Raw genomic sequence first — 21,352 nt, 5'->3', positions numbered from 1 at the left:
ACTTTTAGTGTCGGGGTATGAGGACGGTCACGCAGCTGCCGTAGAGAACCGGAACTTTCTCGTTTTCATTCTGTCCCTGTCTCATATGTATGTCTTTCTCTCTATCACCAAACGCACACACACGCGCACACAAAAGTAAAAAACAAAACAATGTGAAGACCTTTCACCTTTCAACCTCTACCACATTTTGTCAAACTCAGTTATGTTTAACAGACAGCAAACAAAGAAGATGGAACGTAAGTAAGTGTGCGTGTGTGCGTGTGTGCCTCTTTTGCTTTGTAGATGCCAGTGGATACAGCAGCAATCCATCTAGTTTGACACCAAAAAAACCTCTGTAACAGAGACGTGAAGGAATGCAGAAAGATGCCTGTGTAGTTTAACAAAAGCAGACAAACATCTCTATCTGTTATTCACACAATTTCACACACAAACACACACTCTTTGTGACTCCTTTGGCACCAGTAAGGTAGAGTTACACGCTACTGTACTGTATTGACAGTACAGTAGCGCTCACGAGCACACACACCTAGCGTTGTGTGAGCCCCGCGCAGAGGAAACACCTAATTAAACGGATACAAGACACCCAAGACACACCTGCCACTTCAAACACAGAGCACATATAGCCTACCTAGACGCACACAAACACCTTCTTACCAGCTCCAGATGGCGGTGGCTGTCAGACTTCTTGTGCCATTGAGCACAAAAAGACAGAAAAAGTCACAGTCATTTTAAAACTATGAAAAACAGCGTCTTCATCTCGTGTGTGTGATGTATGTTTGTAAACCAGTAATTGGTTCCAGTTTATGTATTCTGAGCGCCACTGAAGCCACAGAGAGCTTTTTCCTCCAACTGGGACCAAATTTAACGACGTCTCAATACATCAAAGAACAGAGACGTCGTAACAAAATCTCTTCCTTTCTTTCTGTGATTCTTTCTTAATTTCCATTTTCTGTCCATTCTTCATGGTTTGCTTTATTTGTTTATGTTGTCATATTGACAAGAGTCCACAGCCATTTCAGCAGATCTGTGAGAATGACCGTAAACACAATGGTCCCAGTGGTCCGGGTTTTAGTGTAGCCATTACATTTGCACGTAGTTATTGATCTCAAACAGATTCTGCATTCACTTGAAGAATGTGTAGGCATGGGGACAAGATTTTGACATTTGAAGCGTTCTGGTTTTCGTTTGTGGTCTATTGACCAATCCTGTTGAAGCAGGCTTTGGTTGAATGCAGATTAACAGTCAGCGTGGAGAGCAAAAGAGATGGAAGGCATGATTTAGAGTTGTATTGCTTTAAAATTAGCTCGTAAAATCTTGTATCTAAAGTTGCTAATTGGACTGTAAACAATGAGCAGCGCACGGAAAAGAAAGTCTTGGCCCGAATGTCTGCTGGCTACACCGGAACCCTAGAAATAAAGACCCCTGCCCCGAAAGCCCACGGATTCTGAGATTGATTAGTTACAAACAAAGTATGGGACCAATTACATTTTGACGTGATGATGGGTGAAAAGTTTAGGGATCACAAAAGTTAGTAATTCACCCTAACGAGACATTTTACTCAAGAACACGAATGTTAACCCTTATTATAGCGCTGAATCGATTTCAAGGAATCACTAAAGTCAATAGGTTTCATCCTCTGGGGAGCATGAATGTCTGTACAAAATGACTTGACCTAAGTGGTGGATCAACCTACAGACTGGCATTGCGCCACTAGCATGACTAAAGGTTCATTGCTGCAGACGGTTGCACTACCTGCTCTCTATGTCCGGTCGTTCTTTCATGTTTATGCTGCTCCTATAACCGTGATTATCTTCATCTTCTGCTTTCTTCCCCTCCTCATCTGCTGTGAAGTACAACACACCTCATCCAGGCTAATAAACAGAAAGCTGAGTCAGCTTGTGAGGAGGTGAAACGACTCAAGGTGCTGACACATTCCTGGACACTGGTTCCATTCATTATATTTTTTTTAAAAGCTGAAATTGTACTCCAAAATGGTTTGTTTCTTTACATTAGTTGAGGTATTGGATTCAGAATCCCCCTCTCCTCTTTTCTCTCATTGTAAACATGGTCATAATTACATGAACACTCTCCTAACTTTGTTTTTCTTCTCTCACATTCCCCTCTCATCCTGTAATACTTTACACCTTCCTCCTCGTCTCCTTTTATTTTCCTTAATTCCATCTCCTCCTTCCTCGCGCTGTATTTCCAGGGCTCATTAAGAGAGGAAGTCTTGCCTCAACGTTCCTCCTTCACAGAACCAGGAAGTCTTTATTTGGCCTTACTCAGACTTCCTCAGAGTCATTAATAGTCTATAGTTTATTGTGGGAGCAACATGGCACTTAATTGTCTCTAAGTAATAGACTAGTATTAATAAAGTAACTATCTATCTATCTATGTATGCTATTTACTGTAGGCCTACACTAGTTTGTTATACTGTTGGAGGCATATTCTGCACTTTCCATCACACATGTGCCATTTGACGACTGTTGTTAAAAAGGGGCCACGAACAACTGAGAGCAGAGCAGAGACCGATGTGGAAACATGTTTCAGCCAGAATCTCTAAAAGCACATAGACCAACTCGACAGGCCAAAGTTTGGAGTACACAAGTAACCTGCGGAGAGACGTTTCTCTACTCTGGAGGCGTTTTGTCAATAGCTGCTCAACAGTGTATCAACGCACTCACCTCATTAATGGAAAAAACAGAGTCTGTTGGGTTCATTTTGGATCACATTGTCTGTCAGAGTTCAAGTTACTGGATACAGTAATGACAATCCAAGTGGAGACACCAAGCTCAGCTGGTCGAATAAAATGCTGCCAAAATAGGCAGGCGGCCAGGCAAACAAATTCAACAATCAGGAAACAGACAGGACATTGGCAACGGAGCTGGTTATCAAGTACAGGCAGGAAACTGGTCTTGATGGCTACAGCAGCAAAGCCACATAGACAATCTTGGAAAAATACTACATATATTCTGTTTACTCCAAGGCTTCTTCAATGACTAGCAGCTTGGTAGGCTGGTGTATGGCTCAGGTGAGAAGGCCAGTGAAGCAGGACAGGGTATGAACATTTCCAGAAAAGACACTCTGGAAGTGGGAACAGAGAAAATGTCTCCGGGTGTATTTAGACTCATGATTTAGGCTGTTCTTACGAAAAGTAATCCACTATAGTTTGTATATATCACACAAAATTGATTTGTATGTAATCCATGTAATCGTGAACCAGGAAATACAACATACATTAGGCTATAGAGAGCGACTATCGCAGCATAGGTCGGGCTTGATGGGTGAATCCAAAACCGTCGCTGCTGTTTGTGTCCCGTGTAATGACCTCACTTCCGTAGTTATTTTAACCCCAACCGCAATCTTTTCATAAAACTAACCAAGTAGTTTTGTTGCCTAAACCTAACCAAGTTGTTTCCAGTGATGACAGGAGTAGTATTTTATTTTTTAAACACTGTTATAGACACATTTTGCTGGACATAGAAGAAACAAAAATGAAGAATAAGTTCTCAAAATATATGAGAAAAAACAGTAAATGAGGATACGTTGCATATTTAAATGAAAATATGTTAAAACAAGCAAGAATCAAAAGTTACCTGTGGGTCCTTCCCCGTCTGAATACAGTCCTCTCTGTTGCCAGGTAATGGAGGCCAGGAGATCTATAAGGGAAGAGAAGAAGAGAAAGATAGAAAAACGGGTGATGATTAATGACCTCATATGATTAATGACCTCATATCTTTGAAGAAATGCAAACAACCACCTGATTCAGCCATATTGAAAAAATGTAATTGCTTTGTTTGTTGAACCCAGACAGTCTTTATGGTCGTATGTTAATGCAATCAACAGATACGAATCAGCCCATGTGTGGTTCAATTTGAATTATGTTCCCTGCAAATTCAACAGCAATTAGAGGCAAATTGAGCAGAGCAGATGCTCTACATATGATGAAACAAAGGCTTTGGAATGAAGAGCTGAGGACTTTGGGAGTTAACTTTTGGCTGAAACTTTGATTGAGACATGACAGACACATTTATCATTCCAGTTATATAAAAGGGTTGGTTCTTCCAAATAAAAACCTAACAAATTGTCTGACAAACCTCTAGACCTCTAACCATGGTTTTATATGTCCAGGTTGGGAGAATATTTGTCTGATATTTCTGCCTGCACTTATAATATTTTTTTCGGTTAAATTATCCGCTTGGAAAACCCTCTACTTGTCTATATGGACAATACATACCCAACAACATAAAAAAAAACAGAAAAAAAGGGAATCTTTGTGATGCTATGAAAAACTTTTTCAAAAGGTTTGACGCACAGGTCACTGTTCATCTTCTGTTTTGTGCCTGAAATAAAATTACAGCTTTGGCTTTAACCAAGCAGGAAAGCAGCTCAGCCAAACCTTCAGAGTATCCTAACAAGACCATCGGGAGCTTCAAAAAAGTGCAAATAAATGTATTAATAAATCAACTCAAATCCTCACAGTATAGATCTAACATTTCCTGATTAGGAAAGTCCCGAAGTCTTCCTCTCATTCTGCCAGTGAAACAAGGAGAAGAGGTGAATCTCAGAAAAGCATGACATATTATTTGGACCTGAAACAATGGGACTAGTTTTCACACTGCTTTCAGAAAATGAAAAATGAAATCAAATTGCCACTGAAGAGGAAAAGGCCAAGCCCGTCTCAGGACTGAGACTATGACGTGTGTGATACTGTAGCTTCGCACAGACTACCGGAGAATTTCTCCGACACAATAACTCTTTGTCTGGGAACTGGCTTTGTTTTGGCCAACAGAGAGAAAAGAAACCAGAGAAAAAAGCAAATGCTCCTGACTTGCATTACAATGTGTGATTAAGTTCAGTGCGTATGGAGATCATGTGTGTCGAGGGGCCACCGTGGTAGCTATGGTGTTTTCTCTGAGAATGGGAAGTTATTAAAATGATAGAAACCAAAATAGAGAGAGTTGAAAAGACGAGTGAATGTTTCTCCTTCCTGTATTTCATATCAGCAGTAAAATCGGAGACAACTTTTGTCATAATTCCAACGCATCGCAGGCAACACAATGGACTCTCTGTAAATCAGGATGACTGAAACCTGGCTCACAAAGATTTAAATTCTCTGACAAGTCCTGTACGGATGAAGGATGTGACATTGGAGGACCTGGAAATACTTTAACCCCAATAGAAAATGACAATTGTTAATAAACATTCAATGTAAAAAATGAATGAAATATCAGATAGGATATGAATCAAATTCAGAGTGCATTGAAGAAGTCTTTATGGTGATGCAAACTGGCCTTTGGCTCAAAGAAAGGTATTTCATATCAACTAGTGGTACAAGTACAAATATTTCTAGCCTATAGACTTATAAGCCTAATGTATGTACACGTGCGTACATTTTTACTTACTTATTCTACAGGTATTTATTGCCTTTTGTTGCTTCAGGCAGGATTATAGGTACAAAGAGGCAAAGAATTCAACCACGGTTCTAGCTCGAAGTATTTTCTCAGTGAAAACTCATCATCTGATTGGAGGGTCCGTCTGACACCCACCCCATGTTGCCTAAAAGCCGACTTGTAAATGTGGGAATCCATAAGAAACAACTATTTGTTTCATGCCTGACTGAAATGAGTCAATAAATTCGAGCCGGTCTAAAACTTGGCATCAAATAGTCCTAATCTCTGGACCAGTTTCTTTGGCACGATGCTGGACTGATATGAACTGTCAAAAGGCCTGGCTCACACACTGACCTAAGGCAGCCTGATAGCATGCCTGACTGATACTGATATACTGTGAAATCAGGCCCTGCCTCAGATCTGGCTGGCAATGATCTGAGTCAGTGTACTGCAATATTCAATCCATCGTCCAAGAGTCTCGCCCCGCACGCTTTAGGAAATACGGCCAACCTCCACCAGCCATCCACGTTCCTTCCTCTGTTTAACTATTTCTTGACACACCGTCAGTGTGACTCTTTGCTCTTTTATTTTGTAATCCCCCTCTCAGACATAATTCACATTATTGATTGATATTTGAACTTAGAACAGTGTTTATTTCAACTGCAGAAGAATCTATCCAGAGCTGGAAACAAGTGAGGGCCAGAGGCCATCTCTGAAATCACCAAGGAAGCACAGCGACACACCACACACTGCATGCACACGAGTAAACACGGAGCAAAATCAACCCGCTGTCTGAACCAGCTGAAACATATTTGAGGTGCCAAAAGTAAAAAGAAACAAACATTATTTAAATAATAATCAAAGCTTTCTGGTTATGTTTTAAGGACGGAGAAAATTGAATATTTACTTCATCATGTAAAACATTTACATGAACTAAATCAAATTTGCTGTTGTTTTTCCTGGGTAATTACCATTAGGGCCAATTGTTCCAATGCTTTCAACCAAAGCCTTGTGTTTAGAATTACACCTCGCTGCCATTTCCATTTGTACTACACACTAGTGGAAAGGGTGGCAAACAATAGGTATTTGTGCCAAAGAGATATTGTAAACTCTGGTGGGCAGAGTTTGAGCTGGACAACTGAGTAGAAACATTTCAGTCACATAACATTATCAGACGTATTAGTGTGTGTTGCTGCAGCTGCAGCAGATGCAGAAACAAGGAAGGCACGGACATTCAACCCAAACAACAAACATCTTAACAAAATAGATTTAATAAAGGAATAGTTACCAATTTTAGGACATACACATATTCACTTTCTGTCCAAAGATGGCGCGTTTAGTCCGGAGACATGGTTAGTACTTCTTAACATAAAGAGTGGAAGGAGGGGAAATTGCAAGCCCTGTCCAAAGACACACATACCAGCACATTTTAAAGCTCATAAATAACATGTTGCACCTTGTTCTTTGCAGACAGGCTAGCTGCTTCCCGTCCTTATGCTATGCTAAGCTAAGCTAATTGACTACTGGCTCTAATTCAGCAGCCAGTTTTTGACATTGACGCTGGTTGTCACAGGAACATTGATGTCATGTAAACATGTGTTCTCTGAGTGATCATTTCTTTTCTGAAGGTGCACACAGTATTTATACTGTTCTTTTTCTTTTCTTCTTCTTTCAGCGTTGGTTTATGGAGTATTTGACAGATGTGTGTCATCTCTTAAACCTTTGTTTCACTGAACTGGCTTCACGGATACATTTCCTATCAGCTGGCTCCGTTAGAAGGCCGGGCATTAAGGCTCAAACAGCTTGCAGCAAACTAGAGTATCAGCAACGCTTCATATGTGATCATCAGCCAAGACAGAGAGCCGTGAGAGAAGGCTGAGACAGGAATAATAGGGTGGATGAGGTGGGCGACATCTGGCTCTCTTTGTACATAAATTCCCTCTTCACTCATGCACTTTGTCACATACACACACACACACACACACACACACTGATGATTTTAGCTAAAGTGCAGAAGCACTCAGGGTTTTTTCTGTTTTAAAGAGTTATTTCTGTTCTGTGCTTACTAAAGTTTAATGGTACATCGAGTATAACCGCCCTGCTGGAAAGTAAAATATGAATTAATGTTTGCTGCACATTTTCCCAGAACTATTCTTCTACAGATATGGAGATGAAATGTTTTAATCTAAATCTGTTTATTTCCCTCGGTTCAAAGCCCTCCTATAAATCCTCTCTGAAAAATCACGAGATATAAGTCAAAGGTAAACTAACTCCACCAATCACAGCTAAACGTATCTATGTCTTTTGTTCTACTGGGTAAATGACATGACATTTGAATTCCACTCTAATCTGAGAAACATGTTCTTCCACTATTGTCAACATACTGTATCTGGTCTATCGTGCTGCAGCACTGCATCACAGTGACATACACTCTGATTGTTGAAATGAATACATTTCATTCAAACAGTTGAGTTTCACAATGAAAGATCCAAATGCTGAAGTTCTCTCTCTCTCTGTTATTCTGACTCTCAGTGTTTGATGACAGTGGAAATATGCAGCTCAGTTAACAGATCTGACTTCTGGATCATAATTCATCTCTCACGTCTTTCTGGAAGCCAAATAAACTGTAACGTTCGCTTGTGTTTGACAAGCCTGAGTGATAAATTAAACGTACCGATTAAAAGTGGCATATAATTAAAAACAAGATCTGATTAACGATTAACTAGCTGCACTTTTACAGGTGGGAGATTGTAGAAATGTTTTGGCAAAGGAAGCAAGATGTAAAACTTGCTTGTTTAGGTGAGAACAAACCCTTTTTATAGAACAAGAGGTGCAAACCCTAAAAATCTTACTGCAATAAATGCATTTTATCAATAAATGTGCATCTATATTGTGTGTATATAGTATAATTGATCAGTACAAAACCAAGTGTCATCTATTTATTACAAAAAAACTAAGCTTTCTTTAAGCTTTTGTTCAATAGTTTCAGCAATGTTTTCTGTTCCAATTTCAGTGATGATGCAACAGCCGTGAAATAGAATAAAAATGTCTGTTCAGGTTTGAATCGTCACGCTAATAGTTGATTTATGAGTGTAAGAAGGCTTTAACAGATGTTCTGCAAAGAGAGAATTCTGGAAACAACTCAAAAATTCTACACCTATCACTTCAAGTCATATATTATCTTCTAGAGATTGAAACCACTGCAGCATAAATCAAAATGAAGCAATGAATGTAGACCGTACAGTGACTAACCTTTCACAAAACATCACTCACCGGAGCAGAATACCATTCAAATACGTAAATAACTTTCAACTTATGCTATTTATTGTCTCCAAAAGCCTCACCTCTTTGGACTCGCTGCTAACAGGTCCCAGCATGAGAGAGTAGAGGATGTCTTGTCCCCCCAGGAAGAGGCGGTCACGGTACTCGTCCAGGAAGACGGCGGTAAGAGAGAGCTGACCATGGTGGCCGCTGAAGATAGACGACCTGTTGGTGGACAGCAGGTCTGCAGAGAGAGAGAGAGAGAGAGAGAGAGAGAGAGAGAGAGAGAGAGAGAGAGAGAGAGAGAGAGAGAGAGAGAGAGAGAGAGAGAGAGAGAAATGGGTGAGCAAAGTCATCCATTTTATTTTATACACAACTTAAAGAAATTCCAGTGGTGAGTTAATAAAAGAAGTTATGACAGCGATGAAGAAGATTGTCTTCTGTTCTTTCAACATCATGTATTTTTAAATGTCCCCTATTTTCATGTTGAAGCCTGTTGGAGCCTGGTGTGTGTGTGTGTGTGTGTGTGTGTGTGTGTGTGTGTGTGTGTGTGTGTGTGTGTGTGTGTGTGTGTGTGTGTGTGTGTGTGTGTGTGTGTGTGTGTGTGTGTGTAAGGCTTGTTTCCGTTTCCAACAGTGAAACAGATACATTTTCCCAACAGTTTAATGTTATTTGATAGCGAGTTCCTCCTGCCTGTTCTCCAATATCTGACAGTGAACAAACATTGAATGAGAGTTCGAACTCTTGTTTAATCCCTCAAATGCTGGATGTAAAGCCTTTTGTGTTATATTGTTATCATAAGAGGGCTGTGTAAAACTATTTCCCCCGATTGCATTACAAAAGGAGACTGACTGATCTGATATGAGATTAATCCTCTCAACACCTTCAAATTGTCGCCCTTATGGTGCTGCGGCCTTAAAGTTAATCTGACAGTCTGATGAAACTGAGTTCAGACTTGTACTGTATTGAAAGTGATGTGTACATTTTCTTTTCAACAAAAAAATCATCTCTCTCTCTCGTGGGAATCTACATGTAGCATCGCTTTTTGTTCCGCTAAACATAGTTGTCTCCAAAAACCCGCTCCTGTTGCTGCTGTCAACGCATCATTCCTGTGCATTAAAGGATGCTTCCCAGAGAAGACCACAGAACCAGTCAGAACAGGAAATATCAAACATTAATGCGTGATAGAATGTAAGAAAACAGGCAATGATCTCCTCACAGTAACTATTGTATTTAAATACAGTGATGCTAAAAAATCTGAAAACCTCAACTGTTAAGTTACTGAAGTGCACAACTTTATGAGAGCACACACACACAAACAAACACACACACGCGATTCACACACATAAGTGAGCATGTATCAGTGTCCGTCTGCACACACCAGCCTGCACATGGCTCTCCTCTCTGATCTTGCAGCAGCTTTAAAGTCAAAAGGTTGATGCAACGACTCTGCAGGAGTGGTAGAGACCGGGTTGAATTCAAGTTCAGATAGACGTGGGGTGTCTTACACGCACACGCACACACACACACACACACACACACACACACACACACACACTCACACACTCACACTTCCACAGCTTTGGAAATCTTCCACTCTCTCACACAAACACCTGTTATATCTGCCTCTCTTCCCTTCACGACTCTTCTTTTGCATCACAATATCTCTCTCTCTCTCTTTCACACTCTCACTTTCTCTCTCTCCCTCTCTCTCTCTCCCTCTCTCTCTCTCCCTCTCTCTCTCTCTCACACTAACGAGATGAGGAGAGAAATGTGTGTGTGAGAAGACGTCTTCGGTATGCCAGACTCTCAGTGTCTTTTGGATGAATTGGTTTTCCGTCTACCTCTCATCACTCGTCTGTCGCGCTCAATATTCCTCTCTCACTCTTTCCAACACACACACACTAACCCACACACACACACACACACACACACACACACACACAGACTGTGAGAAAGTAGGCCCAGTCACTCAGCACTCAGTAAGGGTATTGACTGAGTGAAGCACAGGGGGCCTCCTGTACCAGCATCACCTTGTCCATCACTGGGGCCTTGCAGACACACATGTGATCTGTTTTTGTTAGAAATCTGTTTCTCAAACTCACAAGCTTCCACACACACAGACCTGCATACTCTACAGTACAGGAGTGCAATAACACACACACACACACACACACACACACACACACACACACACACAGATAGACAGAACAGCTTCACCCAAGATCACCCTCATTACCAGTGCAGAAGAAACGTTGACAGTAAGTGGAGAACACTTTCAGCAGTTTAACATCTATCATGTTTTCTCTGTGAATACACTCATTACCAGCAGCCAAATGAAAACCTGAACCAGCATCTGGTGAAACACTGTCCTCCACCGAGGCCGACCCACATCAAAGCCTTTTAAATGTTGTTACACAAAATCCTCTGTAGACATTTATAAGGGGAATAGTTTCATAAGAAAGACTTAAAGCTGCTGGCAAGAGAATAATGAGCAGACACGCGGGCAGGAAGACATTGGGGATGCTCTGTAGGGAGAGAAGGAGTTAGAGAATTGAAGATAAAGTTGGACGGGGAATGTTGTGGCTTTTAGCGGCTGGTAAAAGTCAGAAAATAATGAGTAGGAAGAGAGATAGGCAGGCAGAGAAAGCCACAAGGCAGACAGAGATTGTAGAGATGTATGATGGATTTATTGAGACCGACGAGGTAAGCAGAGCAAGATCAGCTTTAGATCTGTTTTACATTAGATGCTCGAGATCTGTGCCATTGAATGATATGCACTTTCATGCCAAATGTTTTATTTTCTCAGTGCAGTTTGAATGCATTCATTATTGTGACATTTGACGATGAAGAATTTGTTAAATGATTTGGCGTTTTTTAATGAAAGCTGATATATGTACAATACTACATAACCACCAAGCACTAATGAAACATTAACACATTAACATTAACACACACTGACACAGGCAGACATGTAGAGGCCCGGCTGTCACCGCTGGAATAAGTGTTTTCATGACACACTTTATCAGCAGAACATGCAGCTCCACACAGCGTCAGCTGATGACTTTCTGTCTCAACAAGTTCAACTTTTTCCACGTAGCTCTGAGCCCTGAGATGACCTCAGGCAGGGAGAGTGAGTGATGAAGAATGACGAGTGCCGAAACTGTGTGTGTGTGTGTGTGTGTGTGTGTGTGTGTGTGTGTGTGTGTGTGTGTGTGTGTGTGTGTGTGTGTGTATGAGTGTGTGTGTGATGGGTTGAACGAGTGTTTTTTGTGTGTGTGCTGAGACCTTCAACAGATACTGTAGGTTTTAGATCTAATGTTCACGCCACACCTCTTTGTTTGGACAGGTAAGATTGCAGAAGATGGATAATGCCAAATGTTTTAGAGGGTTAGGGTTGGAAGTGAGCATAAGAAGTGATCATGTCCTTTAAAACCTTCACAACTTAAGGAGTGTCTGGTGGTATAATGTTTAAGATGCATGTATCACGTTCAATTCTGGCCATAAATGTCTTTCATGATCAAATTTCATGATGATGCATCCAAGAACTGTTGAGGCATTTCACTCAAAACCACAAATGTAAACCTCATGGTGGTGCTAAATGAAAAGTCAGATGATCACCAAAGTCTGTAGGATGCATCCTTCATCCATCCAAAATATCATGGCAGTCCATCGAACGGTTGTTGGACAAAAGATCAGTCTGGACCAAAGTGGTGGACCGACAAACTGTCTCGAATCCTGTTTTTCTTCTTTCTTTCTATTGTATCATGTAAATCACTCAGAAGTATACACAAATCTTCCTCAAATAACAAAAGAAATGTTCACGCATAAACACCACAGCCACACACACACACACACACACAGAGAGGGTAAAGGTGAGCTAACAGCTTCCATCTGCAGCTTGTTATCACTCCGGCAGCTCATCGCCTCACTGTGGAAACCACACCACTGTCTCACCTCTCACTAACCGTTCTCTCCTGCTGTCAATCTATCCTCACATCTCCTCCGTCTATCCGTTTAACCTCTCTCTACTCTCCATCATGCTCCGTCTCTTCCTTCTGTCCATCTTTAACTTCCTCTCTTTCCTTTCCTGAAGTTAACTTCTAAACAGGTCTTCAATTTCACCTCTCATGTCTGTGCATCTGTCTTCTTGTCTCTCTTCCTTCTGCTGCTAGATATTTCTCTCTTGTCTCTCTCTTCATCCATCTTGTGTCCTCGGACCCTATATAAATCTACGATGTACACAGCCTCCATATAGGGAAACTTCTACATCTGTCTCCAATGTGCCTAAAGGCAGTGAGCCGACGCTGCATTGACAAACAGCCAAACCGAAGCGACACGCGGAACAGCATCTGGTTTCACTGTAAGTGTCAAACCTCAGCTATCGCAGCATGCAGTCGCAGCCACTTCAAAGATTCGTTTGCAATAATTTATTCTGGGATGTGTTTACATTGTCAATGTTCCGCTTAGTCAGGCTGAGGCGTTCCCCGGTGTCTGTCAAAGAGTCAGACGACTCAGACATGTGCATTATCACTCACTGCTGCTGTCGAAACTTTTAGCTTATTAGCATATTTGTGTTTGATCGGGGAGCTTACGTGGTTCTTTCATCACCCAATGACATGAAAAATAAACTTAAAAAAAGATTTTAAAAAAAAGATCTAGTGTGATGAAACTGAGAGCAGGATTACTGCAGAAATGTATTTGGTTAAAAAAAAAAGGGAAAATGTTACAAAGTAGACATTCGCTCTGACAAGTCTGGAAAACAAACAAATATAACTGAGCAGAGAATGAAAATAGTCCGCTTCCAAATCTCATGCTGACATCTCTAATATACAAATTGGGCACAGGCAGAGTGTAAACTGTGTTAAGCTGCAGACACGCGCGCGCACACACACGTGCATGTAACTAGGCACATACGCACACGCAATAGAATCAGTGTTATTGTTGGCTCAGTGGGAGAGGGGGACACATCTGAAGCCTATTAGACCTCCTGTGCTACAAAATGCATACCAGAAACACACACGCACATACACACATACACACACACACTTACACACACACACACACACACACACTATCATGAATTAAAAAGTCCCTGGTTCAGTCACACCTATACCCACCTCAGCTGACAAAACTCACTGATAGTCCGCTATCTCCAAATATTGTTTTGTTGACATTTCGTTTTCATATACTGTGAAACACACACACACACACACACCATCACACACACACACGCACACACACACATAAAGACCCATTAAACTCATTACAGCGCTGCTTCCTAGCGTATCATTAGAACTCAGCTGTATATTGTTGCAGTGTGTCAAGTATTTCTGGAATCTGCCGCATGCACAAAAAGTCATCTGCTACTCCTCCTCCTCCTCCTCTTTCTCCTTCTCCTCACCCTCCTCCCGCAGGTCTCATATTCCCTCTCATCTTCCTCAGTTTGCCTGCGTGGTTTGTTGTGACATGTGCATCAGGGCTGGACAAATCGCCTTCATTATGGATGGCTTTCTGGCCTATAACTTTTCATACGTACTGTATTTGCTGTAGTACAGAAGAAGAAAATGCCATGAATAAATCATGCAAACAGTTATTTTTACTGTACTGTTGCATTTATTTGTTTCAAGGTAAATGTGACAATTTCTCTTTATGTAGAATTTAGGCCACATCACTCCTATCTAGATATCATCAATGTGACCATGTTAGCATGCTGATGTTAGGATTGAGCTGCAGCTTTGGCTCGTTTCTCTAAACTCAGTCTTTAAAATCAAGTCCGGTCTAACTGGCATTGAATTCAACCTCTCATATTGTAAACTCTTCTCACTCTTCTACAAACGATTTAGACATACAGAAACTGTGGTAAACAAAGACTCCAAATAAACTGGGACGATTCTGTTTTACAAGCTCGTTATCCCCAGCATCCGACTCCAAGAGGGGTTTCTCTTTTTTTTTGAGTGACCATTGTGAAATATGTCACAGTGGTGAGTATTGGTTCCTCTCGCGCTCTGTCTTTTGTGTAAAAGGCAACAGCGGCAGATGAAGGAAGGCACAGCTGCAGCCTCTCAGAGCACCGAGTATTGGCTGACTGAAGAGCAAAGAGCAGACTCTCACACAAATAGTTTGAATTGATTATAGTTGTCTTTTCTACACTGGAAACCGGTGTTTCTTTCTGATGTTGTGTTACAAACATGTTGCAAGTGCATCTGTTGTGGTTTTACTTATGTCGCTGTATTGAGGTTTCTTTCTCCAAAAAGATTTTGAAAGAGATAGTGTGCATGTCAATATAGTTGCACATAAGGCTTCTAGGTGATCACTATTCTATTTCACTTTTATACTATATGTTTTAATAGTATGTTATATAGAAAGTGTTAATTCACAGATATAAGACCTCCACATATCTGTTTCCAGTGTTTGAATTCACAGCGATGTGTCCTGGCAGAGAGACCAGATAACTCGTGACAGAGTAAATCCTGGGATTTCCTGCCAACCTGTTTCTGCTCCTCACTGGAGATGTCATTTCCCCCCACGCAACTTGCATTCTTAACACACTTGATCATGTGTTAAAACCATGAGAAGAGAGATGAGCGCCAAAAAGAGAGCGCACACAACAATCTAGTGACTTTACGGTCAGATACGGTCTCTTTTTTATTTCTTAATCTTTCTCTCACACACAAAAACTGATATATTCAAGACTTCTTCTCTCTGTGTCGTCTCAGGATGCCTATGAGAGTTCCTGATACCCGATCTTCTCTGCCGGGCCAATCAAAACACAGCACATGGTGTTACCTCATCAGCCCTCACCCTCTGTCTCTTTTTTCTCCCTCATCATCTCTCCCTCCACATTTTCCTTTCTCCCTGACGGACAGTTGCTTTCTCTCCATCCATCTCATTCTTCCGTCCACTTTCATCTCTTTTTTTTCTCCCTTTTTGAATCTACTCTTACGTCATTACTCACCCGTGCCACACACACCTTTCCCTCATTTTATCTCTCTCAACCAAAATGATCCACAACATGCCCACTCCTCTTAACCCGAGCTTTCTTCCTTCCTATTCTTCATCCCTGCTTCTTTCCTTTCTAATCTCACCCTTCCTTCCTTTACCTCAGAAACATGTTATCCTCCCTTCTCAACCTTACTTTATTTCACTTCATCATTCCTACGGATACAGTATATTTCTGTCTGAAGAAAGTCCAATGCTGTTTCATTCCCTCAGTCTCTTCTTAAACTCTTTTATTATTTTACTCTCATCCCTTCCTCCCTAAACACCTCATCTGAGGCCTCCAGCGCTCTATAAAATCTCCTGTTGGCTGTGTTGCCTAACACACACGCTGTTAATTGAATGCAGCAAAGTGCAGGCACGCATTTTATTAAATTCTACTTCTTTCAGATTAGTCAAAACTATTAATTTGTTTGTTTTGTGTTTCGAAACCAAAAACAGCAATTACTACACGATTATTCGTACTTGCTTTAAGAAAATAGATACTTCAAGATTCAATTATGGACTAAACGAAAGCACATACAGCTGACGCCCTAATTGGCAGCAAATACACTGAATGCATGGGAGGCCAGTAAGACAACTGGTTTCAATACACATTGGCAGAAGCACCAGAGTATTCACACACACACACACACACTGCACAGAGCTTTTCCACTGGTATCAGTTAACGGTGATGTTTGTTTGCGATTGCATTTGTCAGCTGCCGTCTAATAGATACATCAGTCCACATAGAGTCTCTAGTACTCAGCTCTTCTTGTCAGCAGCTCGGGTGGAACTAATTGATTCAGTTTGTTTCTGTGGAAGGAGGAGCAGCACCTCAGTGTGTGTGACATGTCCTGCATTAGAGAGGGATCCCATCACCCATGGCCTGTTTCTCTATCACTTTGCATTGGTTCTGAGCCAAAGTGCAAAATGGTAAGACACTGAATTGGGGTTTGTATGTGTGTGTGTGTGTGTGTGCGGGCATGTTTAATCCATCTTGTGGGAACGTAAATCTGATTACACATTCACATTTTTGGAGACTCGCCTTCTTTTTGGGGACAATATGGGGACAAAGTGCACGTCCCCGTGACTTACGGTAAATCATCATATTAAAGGGTGAGTACTTTGTTTAAGATTGGGTTTAGGTTTAAGTAAAGGTTAGGGTAAGGGGTTAGTATTAGGCTATTAGTGGTTATCGTTAGGGTAAGTCTCCAGGAAATGAATTTAAGACAATGTCCCCAAAAGTCATGAAAACACGACTGTGTATGTGTGTGTGTGTGTGTACGTGTGTGTGTGTGTTATCATCGTAGTAGGTTTTCTATTCTGTTTTTCTTTCTCTCTATGCTTGCTGCTCTCTGCAGGAGGATCCAACTGTACTACTGTGTATGTAATGCCTGGTAATCCTTTAATGTCTCCAGTGAAAAAATACACAAGCAGAGCTGATGATGTTTATCCATCTCATGGAGGGCGGTGGAGGGATGCTTCTCCCTCAAGTTGGAACAGCATGACTTGCTATAAAACACTGGCAAGGCATCCGTCATCCCAGCACCACGACCCAGCATGCACTTTGCGGACACAGACGTACAGGAGGAGGCCAAGTTCAACATTAGTCCAACTGAGTACAAAGTTTTCACAAGGTGTTATTGTGAGACTGTGATTTGTTGAAAGTATTAAAAGCTTCGGGTGGATATGAAGAGCAGATGGTCATGTAAGTTATATACTATAGTTCAATACTATACCTTTGCACTGGTTTTCAATGATTGTTGGAAAGCAAAAACAAAAATATGCCTTCTGAGCCATTTCAAAGACGCTGTTGTCAAATAGAAATCCTACACAGAGAAGCTTTTAAATGGTATCTGGAGCTGAAATCGTATGGAAACAACAGGAGCAGAACAGCAAAGACCAGAACAGACCAGAACAGACCAGAACAGACCAGAACAGAAACGGGTAGATAACAATGCATCGGATCGGTACAAGAGCGGAGGGGTCAGACCTCCGGAGGTCTGATCCGGAGGAGAGCAGTTGGGCGTGCCAGGATGTAGAAAGTTTAGAGAAATTGTTTTTCAGGACTTGAACCCCCCTTGGTGAACATCCACTGCTGTGATTTTTGCAACACTCGTGTTAAAACGACGGCCCTCGCCGTGGATACTGGAGTTGTTTTTTTGGCTGGCCTCTTCGCACACATGCACATCTATTCTTCAACTTGCTCATGCTGGTCTCACGAGAGTGAATAGAGATAATGATTTCACAAAGCACGAAGACACAGGATACTCCCACAATGTGCGCAAGACACACATACATACACAGAGACGCACACATCTCCCATAACTCCAGTGTGTAAGTGGGGTACTTAGTAATCTACATGACAGATGGTCAAAGCCACATTGTTGGGACTTGAACCCTCAACCTTTGCTTCTCAAAGGGACCAGTGTCTTTCAGCCTTCAGGTTAGCCTCTCTCCTCCTTTTATCCATCTATCTGTCATTCCTCCATCTCCTTCGCTGTTCACACTACTCTACCCTCCTGTCTTTTCTTTCCTTTTCCTTTTCTTAGCCCCTGTCCGTCTTTGTTTTTACACCCATCTATCTCTCTCCACCACGGGTCCATGACCTCTTTTCATCTGTACTTTCATCTCTGTCTAATGCTCCCTTTTTCCTCTCTTCATTCACTCTGCCATGGATCCATCATTTGTTTTCTCTCCACATTCACAGATCTTTCATTCATTACTTCCCTCCATTTCCCTTTTCTATCTCTGTTCTTTGAAATTCATTGATGTTCCCTCTCTTTCATGGACATTCCCCTCTCCCATTCACCCTTCAGTCCGTTGATTCATGCCAGCATTAGGGGCACATGTTTTAATTCTCAGTGCAGTCCTGGTTCAGCCAGTTGAGCCTTGTAGAGGCCCGTGTGCACTGACCTTTAAGGGGTATCAATGCAGTGTTTATCTGGACATGTTTTGCAGCAGAGTTAAGCTGTTTGAGTCCAGAAGGGGTTTATCAGTCTATCCTCTGACTTTAAGGGGCGTGGTGGGTGTTAGATTTATCTCCCAGGGGTAGCTAGGTGTCAAGATGAAGTGCAGCTTTACAATTTATTCTCTGTACAATGGACTTTTTAAGAGTTTAGCTATATTTTAAGATGTTCTAGGATGTAAACTACCTCCAGAGACACCCATCCATCTAGTGATGACTGAACATCTAAAGGATTAGGCTTATTATATCTGTCTTATTGTCAACAAATGTTATGACAAGACCATAACCCACAATGTCTTAGTACTTTCAGACTCCCCTATACCCTTTTCTGCAGAACTCAGCCCAATTTTTTTAACGGATTATTCATTTTCTTAAACAGCAGTGCAACATAGTTTTTAGCAAGGATTACTCAAACAGGAGTAAATAGTGCATTTGTAGGGGATTCATTAATAACAATAACAATAAACTACAACACGTGGAGGTCTATGAATAAAGGGGTAGTCTATATCAGACTTAGGCTAAACAGACAATATTTAGTTGGATCAATTCATTGTTGGGTTTGTTCTTTTTATGGCATTTGTTGGGAAATATAGAATATTGTCAGCCTCATCCATTTACCATCGTTGTCTCCTTAAAGGTGCAGTGTGTAGGAATCTAGATGGGAGTTTGCAACCAACTGGACTTCTCTGTGTGCCAAGTGTTTAGGAGAATAACAGTGGGTGACGCCAAAACATGAAAACCTGAATAGTTTGTCCATTCTGGGCTACTGTAGAAACATGCTGGTGTTCAAAGGGGAAAAAAACAGCCCCTCACTGTGGCTCTTAGCTTATAGACTTATAGGCTTATATTTTACAACTTGTTAAATAACTTTGTCAACCATTCAGACATACAAGGAGTCATCTCCTGCTGCTACTAGTGCTGACTACTGTAGCGCTGGCCATACATGAGGCAAAAGTAAAATGTAATCAAATCATCATTCAACTTTTTTGTAATCTTAGATCACTTTCACCACTGACAGTTAGTTGATTGTTAATGTAGCACAAAGCAGAAGTACTGTTGCTATGGTTACCTTACCCAACTGCTGAAGATTGTTGGGTAAACTGAAGACTGGAACTAATGCTAACGCTGCCAGTCAGTGAGAAACAAGTTCTGTCTGCGTCGGCAGTCCGCAGTCTTATTTACATGCTTGTACTTCATGTTAATGGTGAAAAAAATACAGTTGAAATACCAACATGTTCCTGGTTGATTTCAAATCTGCTCTGCCGAGAAATAAGCCTCAACCTCACCAATAATGTAATTTCCTTTTGTATGTAGGAGAAACAATAGGAACAGTCAGCAGCGGCATTATTCATTATCGGCATGATGCCACTGTGTTCAGCAAAAAGAAACAATCAAGGACAGATGTTTACATTCACTGTAAATTATTTCTCTTGTGTCTCTTCCTTTTTAACATTATTTTGTTTCCTTTTTCTTTTGTCTCAAAGATCATAGGCACCTTTTTCTCTTTATCAGCCCAGCTTCCTCTCCATCTGTGCTCCCCTGATCTGGCCTTGTGTTTATCTCAATCCCTTTTCCAGCTCCCCACCTCCCACACGTTGACATTCAATTCTCTCTCCACCTGTCTCTCATTCCTCCATCTGTGTGTTGTCTGTGATCTGGCCTGGTCTGTGATCGGTCACATGAGAGATGCTGTTGACACGACATACAAGTGACAGCTTGAGTCTACATCGGATGCCATTTCCCTCTCTCGCTGAGAGACAAACAATCAAACGCCGTTAAATTCAAACACACACTCTAAAGTGTCAGTGCACACAGATTTTTACATCAGAAGCAATATGTCTCTTTTTCTGTCACACAGACACCTTTTGCACTTTATATACATTCATAGTATGTATGAACGCCTACACATAGTTTCACAAAAAAATGATTTATAGATCAAAAACGCCTCCACACTAAGGCCTCAGCACGCACAGTTATCTGTTTCCAACATACTCTACTGTGGCTCTCTCTTTTCTCTCACACACACACACACTCGTTCTTCATCATGCCCGCGGTGTCAGAAACATGTAGTGTGTTTCCTCTGTCAGCAGGTCAACATACCAGAAAACCTCTCGGCGGTGTCTTTGCAGCCTCCAAACTAAATATGGCTGATTTTCATGGACCGGACAAAGCCCTTTTGTGCTGCTGCCATTAAAGCATGTCGGCCATTAAACACAAAAACACATCAGTAGATGAATCAAATAAATAAATAAAAACGCCATTCATAAGAAAGAAATGATCTGGACTCCAATCACTTAATTAAGTAAACAAAAGCATGGTTTTGTTTGTGATTTCATATTTAAACCACAAGTATAGTAACAAGCACAGTGAATATGTTCTGTTCGTGAAAGTTAAATGTTATTACCTGGTTGTGAAATGTGTGTTTTTTCTAATAACCGCAGATGCCAAAGTGGTTATACCGTGGCTAATCCACAGCAATCAAAATCCAAATATTGTTAAATTTTTGTGGCTATACGCTCTACAATCATCTGTCTATATAGATTTTGTTAGATTTAATCTTTGTCAATCTTAATACAAACTTTACAGTCAGGCACAAATTCGAAGCAGCACTATATACAGTATGTCTACATATATATATATGACAATATGTGTTTTGTTGGAAAATCACTGGTAACATGTGCATTTTTAATTTGATAAGATATGGCCTCTTGTTGACAAATGGCCATGATATTTGCGAGATAATTCCCTC

The 21,352-nt window shown here is 41.1% G+C and overlaps 1 protein-coding gene across 1 annotated transcript in view; it reads right to left on the bottom strand.

Annotated features, from left to right (window-relative positions):
- The window catches only part of sema3bl (sema domain, immunoglobulin domain (Ig), short basic domain, secreted, (semaphorin) 3bl), a 56,026-nt gene that overhangs the window by 30,266 nt on the left and 4,408 nt on the right, over nt 1-21,352 (bottom strand). Inside the window, exons 2-3 of the mRNA XM_079178307.1 lie at nt 8,738-8,898; nt 3,597-3,659 (exon numbers count right to left, since the gene is read on the bottom strand). Of these exons, the coding sequence (XP_079034433.1) occupies nt 3,597-3,659; nt 8,738-8,898 (224 nt within the window). The remainder of the gene's footprint in view (nt 1-3,596; nt 3,660-8,737; nt 8,899-21,352) is intronic.

The sequence above is a fragment of the Pholis gunnellus genome (genome assembly GCF_910591455.1).
Source record: "Pholis gunnellus genome assembly, chromosome: 2".
In the NCBI taxonomy this organism is placed as follows: domain Eukaryota; kingdom Metazoa; phylum Chordata; class Actinopteri; order Perciformes; family Pholidae; genus Pholis; species Pholis gunnellus.
Note: the sequence above shows the minus strand (reverse complement) of the source record. Positions and strands in the feature narration are given on the sequence as shown.